General features: G+C 38.7%; 1 protein-coding gene across 1 annotated transcript in view; it reads right to left on the reverse strand.

The window, feature by feature from the left end:
- Positions 1-523: 523 nt before the first annotated feature.
- lama4 (laminin, alpha 4) overlaps positions 524-14,551 on the reverse strand; it is a 124,748-nt gene continuing 110,720 nt past the window's right edge. The window contains exons 32-40 of the mRNA XM_055635767.1: positions 13,102-13,255; positions 11,358-11,542; positions 10,589-10,778; positions 8,505-8,651; positions 7,101-7,260; positions 5,369-5,496; positions 5,129-5,222; positions 1,733-1,852; positions 524-940 (exon numbers count right to left, since the gene is read on the reverse strand). Of these exons, the coding sequence (XP_055491742.1) occupies positions 789-940; positions 1,733-1,852; positions 5,129-5,222; positions 5,369-5,496; positions 7,101-7,260; positions 8,505-8,651; positions 10,589-10,778; positions 11,358-11,542; positions 13,102-13,255 (1,330 nt within the window). The 3' untranslated portion in view covers positions 524-788. The remainder of the gene's footprint in view (positions 941-1,732; positions 1,853-5,128; positions 5,223-5,368; positions 5,497-7,100; positions 7,261-8,504; positions 8,652-10,588; positions 10,779-11,357; positions 11,543-13,101; positions 13,256-14,551) is intronic.

Raw genomic sequence — 14,551 nt, forward strand, 5'->3', positions numbered from 1 at the left:
CTACAAACCCTGTATGTCTTTAGAGTGTGGGAGGAAACCAGAGCTCCTGGAGAAAACCCACTCAGGTCATTGGGAAATTGTACAAACTCCATTCAGACAGCACCGTAGTTAGGATCGAACCCGGGACTCTAGCATCATAAGGCAGCAACTCTAGTGCTGTGCCTGAATGCCACCTCTAGGCTCATTGATCGGAAGAATAAGGTGGCATACTTGCAATTTAAAATTGAAAAAGTAGACACTGTCAGATAACCAGCTCAAGTCATTGTAACGGTCAAATGAGTAGTACTGATCTATCACTGACACAATAATAGAGCTCCATTGGACAATTGGCTGTGAATGGCATAATTACCCTAATGGTGTACTGTGTAGTTATATAAAGATAATTGCTTTTATTATGCCGATGGGAAACGTGGGCATTATATTGATGTTGACCCGCTCTGAGCAATAATTGATGTGGTTAGTTTGACCCACTGCTGTTCTTACATATGTACATTACAACATGACACACTCATCACTGGTCGTGATCACTTAGATTTTTGCACTTCCAAGACTGAAGAAGCAAACAGAACATTTATTGGTTCCAAATGGATTTAACTTCTGTGAAGTAAAATAAAGTGAAATAAGTACATGGACAATCAGAAAACTGATGGGATGAAAGTAACAAAGTAATCGCAAAAAAATTAACTGAGGCAAATTACCACCCTGCCCTCAAAATGATACGAGAATGTTATTTGTCTCAGTTTTTCTTAATTCTTGCATCTGGCTGACAGAAGCAGAGCTGGTAAGCACTAGGCTGCTGGGTCTGGGCAAGAGTTGATGCTGACTCCTCCATTGACCATTGCTGCTTTGGTGAAAACGACAAGGGTTCCATTGACGTTGAAGTTTCTCATGCAGCCAGTGAATGACCGGTGTATGCTCAGCTTTGGGCTAAGCAGAGACCCTACAAAAACAATGGAAAATGATTCTTCAAGCTGCTACAGTGCAAAATTAATCATTATAACACGGAGCCAATAATGTCAATTTAAAATTTCCTGGATCTTTACCCTCACCAGGTTATTGACTTGAAATATTAATTCTACTTCTGTTCCCTCAGATGCTGCTCGACTTATAGATGCTGTCTGTCTAGTGTTCTCTGCTTTTATTTCAGATTTACCGCATCTGTACTTTTTTTTTAATATCGATTAAAAAAAATGTAATGAATCATTAACTTGAGATAAACGTTCTCAGATCAGCAAAAATAATGGATATTTCCAACAACTGATTTATTTTGCCTTGCCCCAGTTGTACATTTCATTGCTGCTACTCCAAGCAGAGAGCTTACCTAAACCCCACAAATGCACCTGCACTAATTGCACGTCCTGTACAAACACCAGGATAAAGAGGTCCTGTCAGCAGCTGACAACCTTTTACTGAGCACTTTATAGAAAATATTCCCAGCAGGCAAAGGTTGGGTATGTCTGTCTCAATAATCCTTTGATATTTTCCAGATTAAGAATTGCATATGAAAGACAATCGTTCCATGTCTGAATATCTTTCACTATACCTCAGTTTTATACTCCCCCGTGGTCCATCCTGTGATGTGAATTGGAAAATTGGCAAATATAATATAGCATCACTAAGGGTGTTAGCTTTGAGCTAAAACAATACAATTTCTCAAGTGATTCTTGCTTGAAATAATACATTTGCAACATTTTCCACTGATACACAGAAAGGGTTTAAGCACTGTTACTACCTGGCACTCCTCCAACAAATACTAGCTCCTTGGTGTCGAATGAATGTGATGTCAGTGGCCCCACAACATGATTTACTTCAGAATCCACATCCAGCTGCATAACGTTTGACTCTCTGATGACTAGAACAGAAAGATAAATCACTAATAAATGTTTATTGTTCGCCATCTGACATTGCTTACAAATGGACAATATATCAGGTTCAGTTCTGAGAGTAAAATATGAAATGATGAGAATGAGAATGTGGAATGTCATCATTTAAATGTATGGATTGTGTGACGGGGATAGATTAAGTACTGCATTTTCAACTCTGGGACATGAGTTTAGAACAGGCTCATGACTACTGATTACTTCAGTTGGTTTCAACCCAGTTTCCACCATTCTGGGGAAACACAGCACATTATTGTTAAATGTCAACGATTGGCCATTTCACTCAGAGAAAAACAGAACATTGTCAGGTATCACATTGACGTCACATTATTTTACTAGTTCAGAGACTTGTGGATACTTGTGACATTTCAAGTACAGGCAAGTTTATTTTTTCCTGGTTTGAAGTTTGATAAAGATCTTTATGAATACTTGCTTCATTGATAGATAAATCTGATTTTCACCAATTGTGTGAGCACATCTAGATATATGAAAATTAAGGGAAGCATACATCATCTATTGAATCATTGGATCAATAATAGGTACCAATGCATAGCAACCAAGCAAAGTAATGTTGACCCATTAATCAATGTACACATTCTTGGAGTCATAGAGTGATACATTGTGGAAACAGGCCTTTCGGCCTAACTTGCCCACACTGGCCAACATGTCCCAGCTACATAGTCCCACCTGCCTGTGCCTGGTCCATATCCCTCCAAACATGTCCTATCCATGTACCTGTCCAACTGTTTCTTAATTGTTGCGATAGTCCCAGCCTCAACTACTTCCCCTGGCAGCTTGTTCCACACACCCAACACCCTTTGTGTGCAAAAGTTACCCATCAGATTCCTATTAAATCTTTTCCCATTCACTTTGAACCTATGTCCTCTGGTCCTCGATTCTCCTACTCTGGGCAAGAGATTCTGTGCATCTTCCCGATCTATTCCTCTCATGATTTTATACACCTCTATAAGATCACCCATCATCCGCCTACACTCCATGGAATAGAGACCCAGCTTACTCAACTTCTCCCTATAGCTCAGACCCTGTAGTCCTGGCAACATCCTTGTAAATCTTCTCTGAACCCTTTCAAGCTTGACAATATCTTTCCCATAACATGGTGCACAGAACTGAACATCTAAATGTGATCTCACCAACATCTTATACAACTGCATCATGATCTCCCAACTTCTATACTCAATGTTCTGACTGAGGAAGGCCAATGTGCCAAAACCCTTTTTGACCACCTTATCTACCTGCGACTTGACTTTCAAGGAACCATTCATAGAAACATAGAAACATAGAAATTAGGTGCAGGAGTAGGCCATTCGGCCCTTCGAGCCTGCACTGCCATTTAATATGATCATGGCTGATCATCCAACTCAGTATCCCGTACCTGCCTTTTCTCCATACCCTCTGATCCCCTTGGCCACAAGGGCCACATCTAACTCCCTCTTAAATATAGCCAATGAACTGGCCTCAACTACCCTCTGTGGCAGAGAGTTCCAGAGATTCACCACTCTCTGTGTGAAAAAAGTTCTCCTCATCTCGGTTTTAAAGGATTTCCCCCTTACCCTTAAGCTGTGACCCCTTGTCCTGGACTTCCCCAACATCGGAAACAATCTTCCTGCATCTAGCCTGTCCAACCCCTTAAGAATTTTGTAAGTTTCTATAAGATCCCCTCTCAATCTCCTAAACTCTAGAGAGTATAAACCAAGTCTATCCAGTCTTTCTTCATAAGACAGTCCTGACATCCCAGGAATCAGTATGGTGAACCTTCTCTGCACTCCCTCTATGGCAATAATGTCCTTCCTCAGATTTGGAGACCAAAACTGCACGCAATACTCCAGGTGTGGTCTCACCAAGACCCTATACAACTGCAGTAGAACCTCCCTGCTCCTATACTCAAATCCTCTTGCTATGAAAGCCAATATGCCATTCGCTTTCTTTACTGCCTGCTGCACCTGCATGCCTACCTTCAATGACTGGTGTACCATGACACCCAGGTCTCGCTGCATCTCCCCCTTTCCCAATCGGCCACCGTTTAGATAATAATCTGCTTTCCCGTTTTTGCCACCAAAATGGATTACCTCACATTTATCCACATTAAACTGCATCTGCCAAACATTTGCCCACTCACCCAGCCTATCCAAGTCACTTTGCAGTCTCCTAGCATCCTCCTCACACCTAACACTGCCCCCCAGCTTAGTGTCATCCGCAAACTTGGAGATATTGCCTTCAATTCCCTCATCCAGATCATGAATATATATTGTAAATAGCTGGGGTCCCAGTACTGAGCCTTGCGGTACCCCACTAGTCACTGCCTGCCATTGTGAAAAGGACCCGTTTACTCCTACTCTTTGCAAATTCATCTGCACTCCTAGATCCATCTGCTCTACAACACTCCCCAGAGGCCTACCATTTAATGTGTAGGTCCTACCCTTGTAGCCGTCCCAAAATGCAACACCTCTCATTTCTCTGTAGTAAATTCCATCAACCATTCCCTAGGCAACCTAGCCAATCGATCAAGATCCTGCTGCAATCTTTCACAACCATCGTAACTATCTGCAAAACCACCCACTTTGTATCATCAGCAAACTTGCTAAACTTCCAATCATTGATGTAGATGACAAACAGCAACAGAACCCAGCACTGAACCCTGAGGCACACCACTAGTTACAGGCCTCCAGTCTGAGAAGCAACCTTCCACCATCACCCTCTGCTATCTTCCATGGAGCCAATTTGCTATCTATTCAGCTATCTCTTCTTGGATCCCATGCAGAACCTTGTCGAATGCCTTACTGAAATCCATGTATACATGAATTCTTCTTAGATATGGAAACAGCAATCCATGTGTGTGGGTTGTTAATAAGGCATGTTAAGGGAACTTTATTTATTTGATTCCTGGAAAAGCTTGTCCCCAGGTATGGATACTTTTATATAATAAATCCACTAATTTACTGAAGAATCAGCGCACTTTGCATGGTAAAAACACACAAAAACATAACACAAAGACAAAATAGTTCTTGAATAGATTTGATTAAATAAGGTGAAATTTAATTATGAAATAAAAGCAAGTTGTCAATAAATTAATTTAATGACTGCCAAAATGGTGAAAATCATTCTGTCCCCGATTGTGATTATTACACTAACTTACTTGAGCCTAATGATAGAAGTTATCATGGAACACACTAGGTCTTTGAGTTAATGGCTCAGTGGAATATTTGTGAATATTAATGGGGTATATTTACCTGCTATTCTGTGCCATCGGCCATCACAGAGACTTTGCTTTGGAATTACTGAAGTTTCAAACTCTGCAGTTCCATTACTGACTTTTAATGTGATCTGCGCAGACACAAAAAAATTAGAATAGAAACTTGTCAGTTACGTGATGTTTTATAATTGCTGCGCCTTCTCCATTACTGCTATGTAACATTTCCAGTCAGACTTGTCTACTCTGCATCCAACTGATCCAATCTTTACTCCCTTACCTGTCCATACTCCATGAAGACATTTAGGTACTTGTGGTTGGAACCATGAACATATACCAGGATTCCGGAATGATTTCGAGCACGGATTTCAAAAACAATCTTAAACTGTAATCCTAAATTGAATGAATCTGAAAATCAAAGATAATTGATTTATTACATAGTTATAAATTGCATGTCTACATGTTATGCAAGCAGTTCTGTTTTATGCTTCATATTGTTTTTATCAGCTTCATATAGGGTTATGGTCATCTGCAGTGAAATATAACGCCTGTACTACCACAGCATTTAAGAAACATTTAGACAGGTACATGGATAGGATTGGTTGAGAGAGATATGGGCCAAATGCAGGCAGGTGTGACTAATGTAGATGGGGCATGTTGGTCGGCATGGGCAAGTAGGGCCAAAAGGCATTTTTCTGGACTGTGTGACTATGACTCTACAGTCATATCAAGGTATAACATATAAATAGATAATCGCTTCACTGTGAGTGGATATTAAAATGTTATAATTTCCTGATTAGATCACTTTCTTAAGCAGGGTCACAGTAAGAGACAGAAGAGATTATAGTCAAGATTATAGCATCTTCAAAGTGCTGGAGGAACAGTGAGATAAACAGCATCTGAGGAGCAAAATAGTCAGAACACCTTTCGGATCAGGACTCTTATTCAGACTTCGCAGGGAGTCATTGGGTCACATGAGTGTTCATTTACGTGGTGTTCCCCGGAATGGAAGTTTTCAACAAGTTGTAAATGAACAATTTCCAAGTTGTAATGTGAAATCTTTGGACTCTAGCCCTCATGCAGACTAATTTGCAAAGGATTGTGGAAAGTCAGCATGTGTGATAGGATTTGTTATTTGCAAGCGATCAGTGAGAGATATTTGTCTGAATGCAGCACGGGTGGAGTGATGGGTGATGGGGAGCAGCTGATCTACTAATCAAGGGCACGGGGTTTGAAATGTTTAATCTGTAGAGACTAGTCATAGAGTGATGCAGTGTGGAAAGTGGCCCAACATGCCCACACCGGCCATCATGTCCCAGCTACATTAGTCCCACCTGCCTGAGTTTGGTCCATATCCCTCCAAACCTGTCCTATCCATGTATCTGTCTAACTGTTTCTTAAACGTTGGGATAGACCTAACCTCAACTACCTCATCTGGCAGCTTGTTCCATACACCCACCACACTTTGTGTGAAAAAGTTACGCCTCAGATTCCTATTCAATCTATTTCCCTTCATCTTAAATCTATGGTCCTCGATTCACCTATGGGCAAGAGACTCTGTGCATCTACCCGATCTATTCCTCTCATGATTTTATATGCTGGAGAAGTGTATGCCTGAGTGCAGAACCAGTGGGAGTATAATAAATTCTCCAGGATGTTATTATTTTAACCTGTTATACTTCCCTAGAATGACAGAGGTTCAGTGACAAAAGTGGTACAAATTTCAGAAACAGGTGCAAGGCAGAGCAAAATACCTCTTACTATTGCTAGTGTTTGTTCTGCAAGACCACAAATCCAGTTTCTGGAGAAGGCAGTTGGTATTTCTATCTATGATCTCCACATTGTTTGAGTACTATACCCGGGAGCAGAATCTGGGAGAACTTGTATAAAGTTAGATGATCATAAATTAGCCCTTTGAAAACCCAGGGACCTCCTATACTTTGAAATGTCCATTACCCTGTTAGATGTCTCTTTGTAGCTGATGCGTAAAGTGATGTGTCTGCCCTACTTACCCAATAACACATATCCTCCTTCTGCAGAGAAATATGTTCCAGATTCAGTTGGACCTTCAAAACAAGGTGTAACACCAAATGTATAGTTAGCTGGTGGAAGAGATTTTCCATCTAGCTGTAAGTTCTGAAGGCAGCCATTAAAGCTTTGGATTGATTTGTACTGATGGCAAAAGAAGATATTTTAATTAATGAATTAAAATTTTATGAAATTATTCTTATGATCACCAAACATTCATATTAACATAGACATGTTGTATGCTGTGACACTCTGCCTTGGAAGTGTTTAGTGGTGGAGTTTCTTGATAAAGTTTTCTATTCAAATATAATTTAGCATTTTCTCTGATGCCTGTATGTCGTAACCAGTGGGAGTATAATCAATTCTCGAGGATGTTGTTGGCTTTGACCTGTTATTCTCCCCTGGAATGATCGAGGTTCAGTGACAAAAGTGATGGCGAATTTCAGAAACAGGTGCAAGGCAGAGCAAAATACCTCCTACTATGGTAGTGTTTGTTTTTTCATACAATACTGCCAGAGCACAAATCCTCATCGTTAAATCACGATAAATGCATGGAAATTCTGAATATTCCTAACCCACAACACAAGGTTGATGTCTCCTTTTGACAATCCTCCAGCTCCCAGGCAATGAACGTGGCAGACTTCTCCATTCAACATTCCCCAATCCTCCTTCCCCATTCACAGAAATGGGAAATAACCTGTTGACAAGTGTTAAAGAAAAGTGTAGGTAGGATATGGCTGGTGTGGGCTAGTTGGGCCGAAGGGCCTGTTTCCACGCTGTAAGACTATGACTCTGGAGGGCAGTAGAGGAGCAATAAATAGAAATACCATATGGAAGAAAATTGCTGGCATAGACATGATCTACCAGTGCTTTGTTATTCTGAGAGACTTAGCTTGACAAACATTATGTGCTTCAGTTTTGGGAGTTTCCAAGCGCTTTGCAGTCAATCATTGAGCACGATTCCCCATTGATTTTATTTTTTCCAGGAATATAGCAAAACCTCAGCATTGACTTAGCTTTAAACAAGATGGTGGGTCACCTTGGCAATTGTGATACCAAAAATACAGGTTTTAATGAGAAAATGCATTGATGTAAAACAGAAAATTGGTCTCAATAATATCAGTGACATTTTGAAATTTATGAAAGTCCATTGGACAAGATGTTTGATGCAAATTTGCCATTTATTTGCTGTTGCCAAACTACAAATTATTAATACTAAATGTTTAACATAGCTCCATCTGATTAGACCCTTTGACTTTCAAAGCACACAGAAGAGAGATATATTTTCAGATCTTCCTAAAACAAAACCAAAATGTACATGAAATAAATGTATCCAATGGCACCACAATTCATAGTCATCATGCAATTAGATTACAGGTGCAACTCACCTGAATGTTTTCTCTGCGAGGGACACCACCTATGTAGAATGGTTCACCTATTTGCCATGGAGTAAGAGGAGCGTGGAGACTATTTTTCAGAGCTTGTTGACCATCTATTATCAAGCGGCCTGTGTTATTTTCATGTGTAAGGGAGACCTGAATACCAAATTAATCATGTTGTTAAGTTAATCATAATGATTAAATTATATTACATGAAACACGGTGATTTTTCATCTAATATGAATGTTATAATATACTGAGGTTGAAAATCTACAGTGGGTAGTGGGAAAGCTGCACAACTTAAAAGCCTAGATCAACAAACACAATCTCTGCTGCTGACCCTGTCAAGTGTCCCTTTATTAGTGTGCTGATGGTGTTCATAAAAGATTCACTCTGGGGAAGAAGCCACATTCAGTAGTGAAAGTAGATATCTAATCGAGTTCCATGTTCCATAGACACAATGCCAATGTGCCCTAACATTGTTCTTTTTATCAGAACACAAAAGTAAATAGATAAATATTAATTGTCTTGAGACATCTATGCCTCAATGTTTGGCACAGGCACCAAGTGAGATCCAATTATCTTCTTGATAAAAATTAATCCATTTCAAATGCCTTTGGGATCTGATCAGTAATATACTTGTAGAATTTAACCTTCTAATTTGCAGTTCCTTTGACTCTTTTAGCATGATACCATTGCCCAAAAGGCATTCAGGATATGCCTGAGGACTGCAGTATTAAATTTGTGTTGACTATGTGTTTTTGTCATTTAAAAAAAATTATATGTATGACTGCAAGGAAACAAAATTTCGTTCAGACCGAAAGGTCTGAATGACAATAAACAAATCTAATCTAATCTAAATCTAAATATGGACAAACCTGTGGCCCATCAAAGAGTATATGTTTTGAATATCGATATTAAGATGAAAGAACAGCACAATATATGTAGATATGGATTACAGCCATATTTTATTTTTAATGTCATTTATATCATTTGAGAAGCCCGAATAGATGAAATAGTATTTCATGGCTGGCCAACAGGAAAATTGAAGAGGAGATCATGCAGTACAAAGATTTGTTTGGTACCTTGATAAATCAGCAATGCACTAAAAGCGATACATGGAAGAATTGTGAGAGTACTGTCTATTTTATATTCTGACCAAATTTGAGAGATGAATGCTGCAGACATTTCCAAATCTATTCGTGAACTGCTTTAAATTACACTATGCAAGTTAAAAAGATTCAAGTTCCTTTTTCAACTCTACAAAGTAATTGCTAATGTATTACTCCACGGGACTTAGTTTCTATAATGGGCATGGATAATTACGCTAGTTTAGGGACAAATGTCTGTGGTATTTTCATTGCTAACTATTAGTTATCACAATCAACGAGATGATATTGTCACAATTAGGAACAGAGGCATGTTGACCAATGTTGTTTAAGAAGAATATTAGCGGCATAATACTGCCAGAATTAGGAAGGATAAAAGCGAGAGTTGTAATTTCCCAACTATTTTCATAACCACATGTCAAAGTGCTTTACAGGTGACAAAATACTTATGAAATGTGGACTATGTTCTACATCAAACACGTTTTACACAAAATGTTTACAAATTGCAATTAAATAATGGTAAAACAAATTCTAGGTAATAAAGATATCAGTCCTTATGTTGCCACCAATAGGTGAATGAGCCTGGCCTGTATGGAACATGGGATTATGTGAGTGAGTACAGATATATACTTAGTTTTGTAGAAGTACTGATTCGTACAAAACTTAGGCACAAAGTGCTGGAGTAACCCAACAGGTCTGGCACCAACTCTGGATGGGTGACTTTTTCTGACAAACTCTTCTTCAGACTGCAATCTGAAGAAGGGTCCCGACCTGTAACATCTATTCCCCACATGTACTGATCCTAAATACTGTACTGTAATGCCGTCTTTCTTAATCAAGTAGTTAGTTTGCAGGGATACCATAACAGATTGCAACATACATGCAGGAATATACAAACATCACGCAAATGGACACAAATGTGCATTTACATTTTATTTAGAAGTTAATAGAAAGCATATTTTAGGATATTGCTGTTTGACTTACATTGTGCCAGAGACCATCATTATATTTTTCTAGGCTCTTTATTTTCATTTTCTTATGCCCATTGCTGAACGTGTAAACAAAATAACCACGAGAGACGAAAAGTTTCATGAATTGGTCTTCATCTTTATTCGCCACATAAAATATAAGTCCATGAGAAGACTGAGTTCTCACATTGACAGAGAAATGAGATCTGCAAGCACAAATTCGTTACAACTCTCCACTCTGATGAATTAATAGTAACATGAACCTTTATTCGAACAGACGTTGCTTCAATGCAATCATTACGGTCAACTATCTGTGGTGTTCTACACAGGCATTACTACAATGGCAAAGCTTAGAAGGCCTACATTTTAAGCTGCACCGAAGTTGCAAGGATGTTCCAATTCAGCTACTCAGTAACAGCAGCATAAAGTGTTGACCGGTGGGCAAGTGTGGGAAATGGAGAAATAACCCCTTTATTTTGTAATACTTCCATTTCTGTTCTTTGTAGAAACATTGCAGAAAAGTTACATCAGAGGCTTACCAAAAAGCACCACCCGGGTAGCCTTGTCTGGATTCATGAACATATGCATTTACTTATTTCATTGTCCTCCCAGTGAAAGGAATCAGAAAAATATTGAAGGCTAATGACACTTAAATTCCCTCCAGAGGCCCAACCATTCGCATGATACCATAGGAAATCTAAACTGCATTTTTTTTTTCGAATGATGTATTGCCAGGAGCAGATGACACTCAATAATACTGACATATTGCAATATCATTTACTTACCTATGATTGAAAAAAATAGAGATGCCATAAATCTCCTGTCGGTTGTTGGGAATTCCTCCGTAGTGATGTGCATTGTGGATTGTTTTTATATTGTTTGTTTGATGGCAGTGTACATCTTCATGCAGGCTATTTCCTCTTGTTTTTGCTTCATGGGCCATTGGATGGGCTACTAATCCCGATCCAAACTTTGTCAAGAGAACAAAAGTAACATGTAATTGGAAAAGAACTGCAAAATCATGGTGGTTGTTGTTTCCAAAAAATAAATAATGTGTTAATGTTTCAAGATTTTCCACACAAAAATACTGTATCCCATTTCCCAAGCAAACTGTGGTAATATACATACATGGAGCTTTTCCTTCAAAGTTCATTCCATTGAAGTAAATAGAATGAATTTCAGTGCTAAAGCTCAACATGATAATATTGCAACTAATGTGTTGAGGGATACCCTTCATGGATGAATCTTTAGCCATGTCTGTAAATTGACAATCAGAAAAGGAAACTGATGATGCTGAAAATCTGAAATTCAAACTGAAAAATGCTGGAAATACTCAGCAGCTGAGATAGCATCCATGGACAGTAAAACAGTTAGTATTTCAGTTGAAGATCCTTTGTTGGAACACTTTAATAGATTTTATTACTATCAACAACTAATACCTGTAGTTACAAAAACAATTTTGTGAAGCACTGCTCTTGACATGGAGCTCACAAGGTTGTTAAACTGATTCTGTTGCTTATGCTCCCATTTGATGGATTGCCAAACCATGAGCTTTAACTTGCTTTTTAGTTTATAATATTCATCCTGATCCTATTTAATCTATTGTGAAATAGGATTATCCGGTTAATGATTTATGCATTTATATGATATTCATTGTGCGAATAAGTGATCTAATGGCATCAGAGGCCAAAAACAAACATGTACTCTAAAGATAGTCACAACATTTTGGAGGAACTCAGTGGGACAGGTAGCACCTCTGGAGAGAAGGAATTGGCGATGTTGCACATTGAGGGTCTGAAGAAGGGTCTCAACCCAAAACATCACCCATTCCTACTCTCCAAAGATGCTGCCTGTCCAGCTGAGTTAGTCCAGCATTTTGTGTCTATCTTCAGTATAAACAAGCATCTACAGCTCCTTCCTCCACATGTAGGAATAAAGCTTTGATAATTTGATAATTTTGAAATCTTCATCATTTCTCATCTGCTTTGTTAGTTAATGTTCGTCTTTCTCCCATCACACTGATTGGGGCATGGTCCCCACCGCTCTAACTCTCTGGGACTCAAGTTCCTGGGTTCCCTTTCAACTCATTGACATCTCAGTTCCTGCATTCCATTTCACTCACTGAAGCCCCAATTCTAATGTTCCTTTGTGTTCAGGGAGGTCCAAATTCTACTCACCAGATCCCTGGATATGGTGCTCCATCTCCACATATGGGGCCCCAGTTCCTGAGCTCTATTTAAATTTGCCTTATTATAAATGATGCCTAGTTATACATTGTGGACATCTATGTGGAAAATGAGGAAACTGAAAAAAAAGTTAACAATAAAGGTATACAATACTGACATCAACAATTTTAAATCCATAACTAAACAAGATTTGTCAAGTTCTATTTCATCCATCATCATACTGGAACTTAGAACTGTATCACTGAAGCAATGTGCAAAGCTAGCTCGGATGCCTTGAAGGTAAATATTGCTAACAAATTCAAAGCTGTTAATGCTTTGATATATCCATGTAGAAACTGATTACCTTTCTATCGCGTTCTCTCTTGGCTTTTGCAAAGTTCCTTTCAGGTTTATCAAAAATTGCTGCTGGCATAGTCTCGACTGGGCAGCCCTGTAGAGAGGCTTGTACTTTCTCTGTGTATGTCTGGAAATCTTCCACCTCAATATCTTTATCAAGCCTGGTTAATTCATAGAAGGGACAAATCTGTATCAGTTTCCAATATGCTTAATAATCACAAAATTGATAAGACTCCATTCAAAATATTATGGACTCCTAATGGACATAATTTCACAAATAATAATCTGGCATCATGTTATGAGAGGAATAAAAACTCTGTCCATTCAGAATAGCACAAGGTCGTGAGATGATTGTTTCCCCGTTACAGTATATCTAGTAACACCTTTTGCTGTTGCTTACATGTGTTGTAATAATCCTTGATATTTTCCATTTCATACATTTTTATGTAACTAGATAGTTTTTGGTTCTCTAGAGGTCTATTAAGTTTATTCATTTGTGTTCTAACATGACATGTGTTCATTTACCAAGATATGCTAGTTCCCTCTAGAGATTTTACCTTATAGTGATAGATTTCATTTTTTATACTGGAGATCTTTTGAAGCAATTTTCACTGAAATATCCTTTATCTTTAAAAAAAATAATTTTACAGCTTCTGACTTTAGCACCCATACTTCACAATATAGTAAAGCTCGAGTCATGCTTGCATACACATTGATTACAATATGCCAACATATGACAGGTCATGATGTTGATAGGACAGAATAAAGACACCGGAGAAGAAATTATGCATCTCTGATTGTGCATCTCTTTCGCATCAGATCATCGACATTGAAGTACAGATTGGATTTCCTGTTGTGTAGCAAGTCTGCAGAGAATACGTCCGTGCAATTTGAAATTACATAGCTATAATGACCATTGTTTTAGCTCTGGATTCTTTTAACTGAAGTGGTTTGGACAGATGTGAAAATATGCAAGGCCACACCCTAGAGTAAAATGCAGCTGCTGAAGCTTCATTTAGACAATTGCCTTGTTTCAATTTGCTGGTGAAAAGTCTCTTTGATACAGAACCTCGAAAATTTGTAAAACCTGGCAAGTGGCTTCAAAGGAACCAAACATCTTAAAATAGTTACGAAGTCAAAAACAATAATGAACATGTGCATATAACTAAGATCAGTATTAAAACAGTCTTATGTATAAAATGTATTCACTTATTCTTCCAAACTCATTTAGAATAAAAGTTACTTTGCCCATAAGCATTAAAGGACTGCGCAATGGCACAGCTAGTAGAACTACACTCACAGCTCATGTACTAGGGTAGCACCATGGTCTTTGATGTAGTGGAGTTTGCACATTTTCCCTGCAACCGTGGCTTCCTCCAGGAGCTCTGGTTTGCATCCACAATATGCCAATATGTGATGGGTCATGATGTTGACAGTACAGAATGGAGTCACAAGAG

This window comes from Leucoraja erinacea, chromosome 5 (genome assembly GCF_028641065.1).
Source record: "Leucoraja erinacea ecotype New England chromosome 5, Leri_hhj_1, whole genome shotgun sequence".
Classification (NCBI taxonomy): Eukaryota; Metazoa; Chordata; class Chondrichthyes; order Rajiformes; family Rajidae; genus Leucoraja; species Leucoraja erinaceus.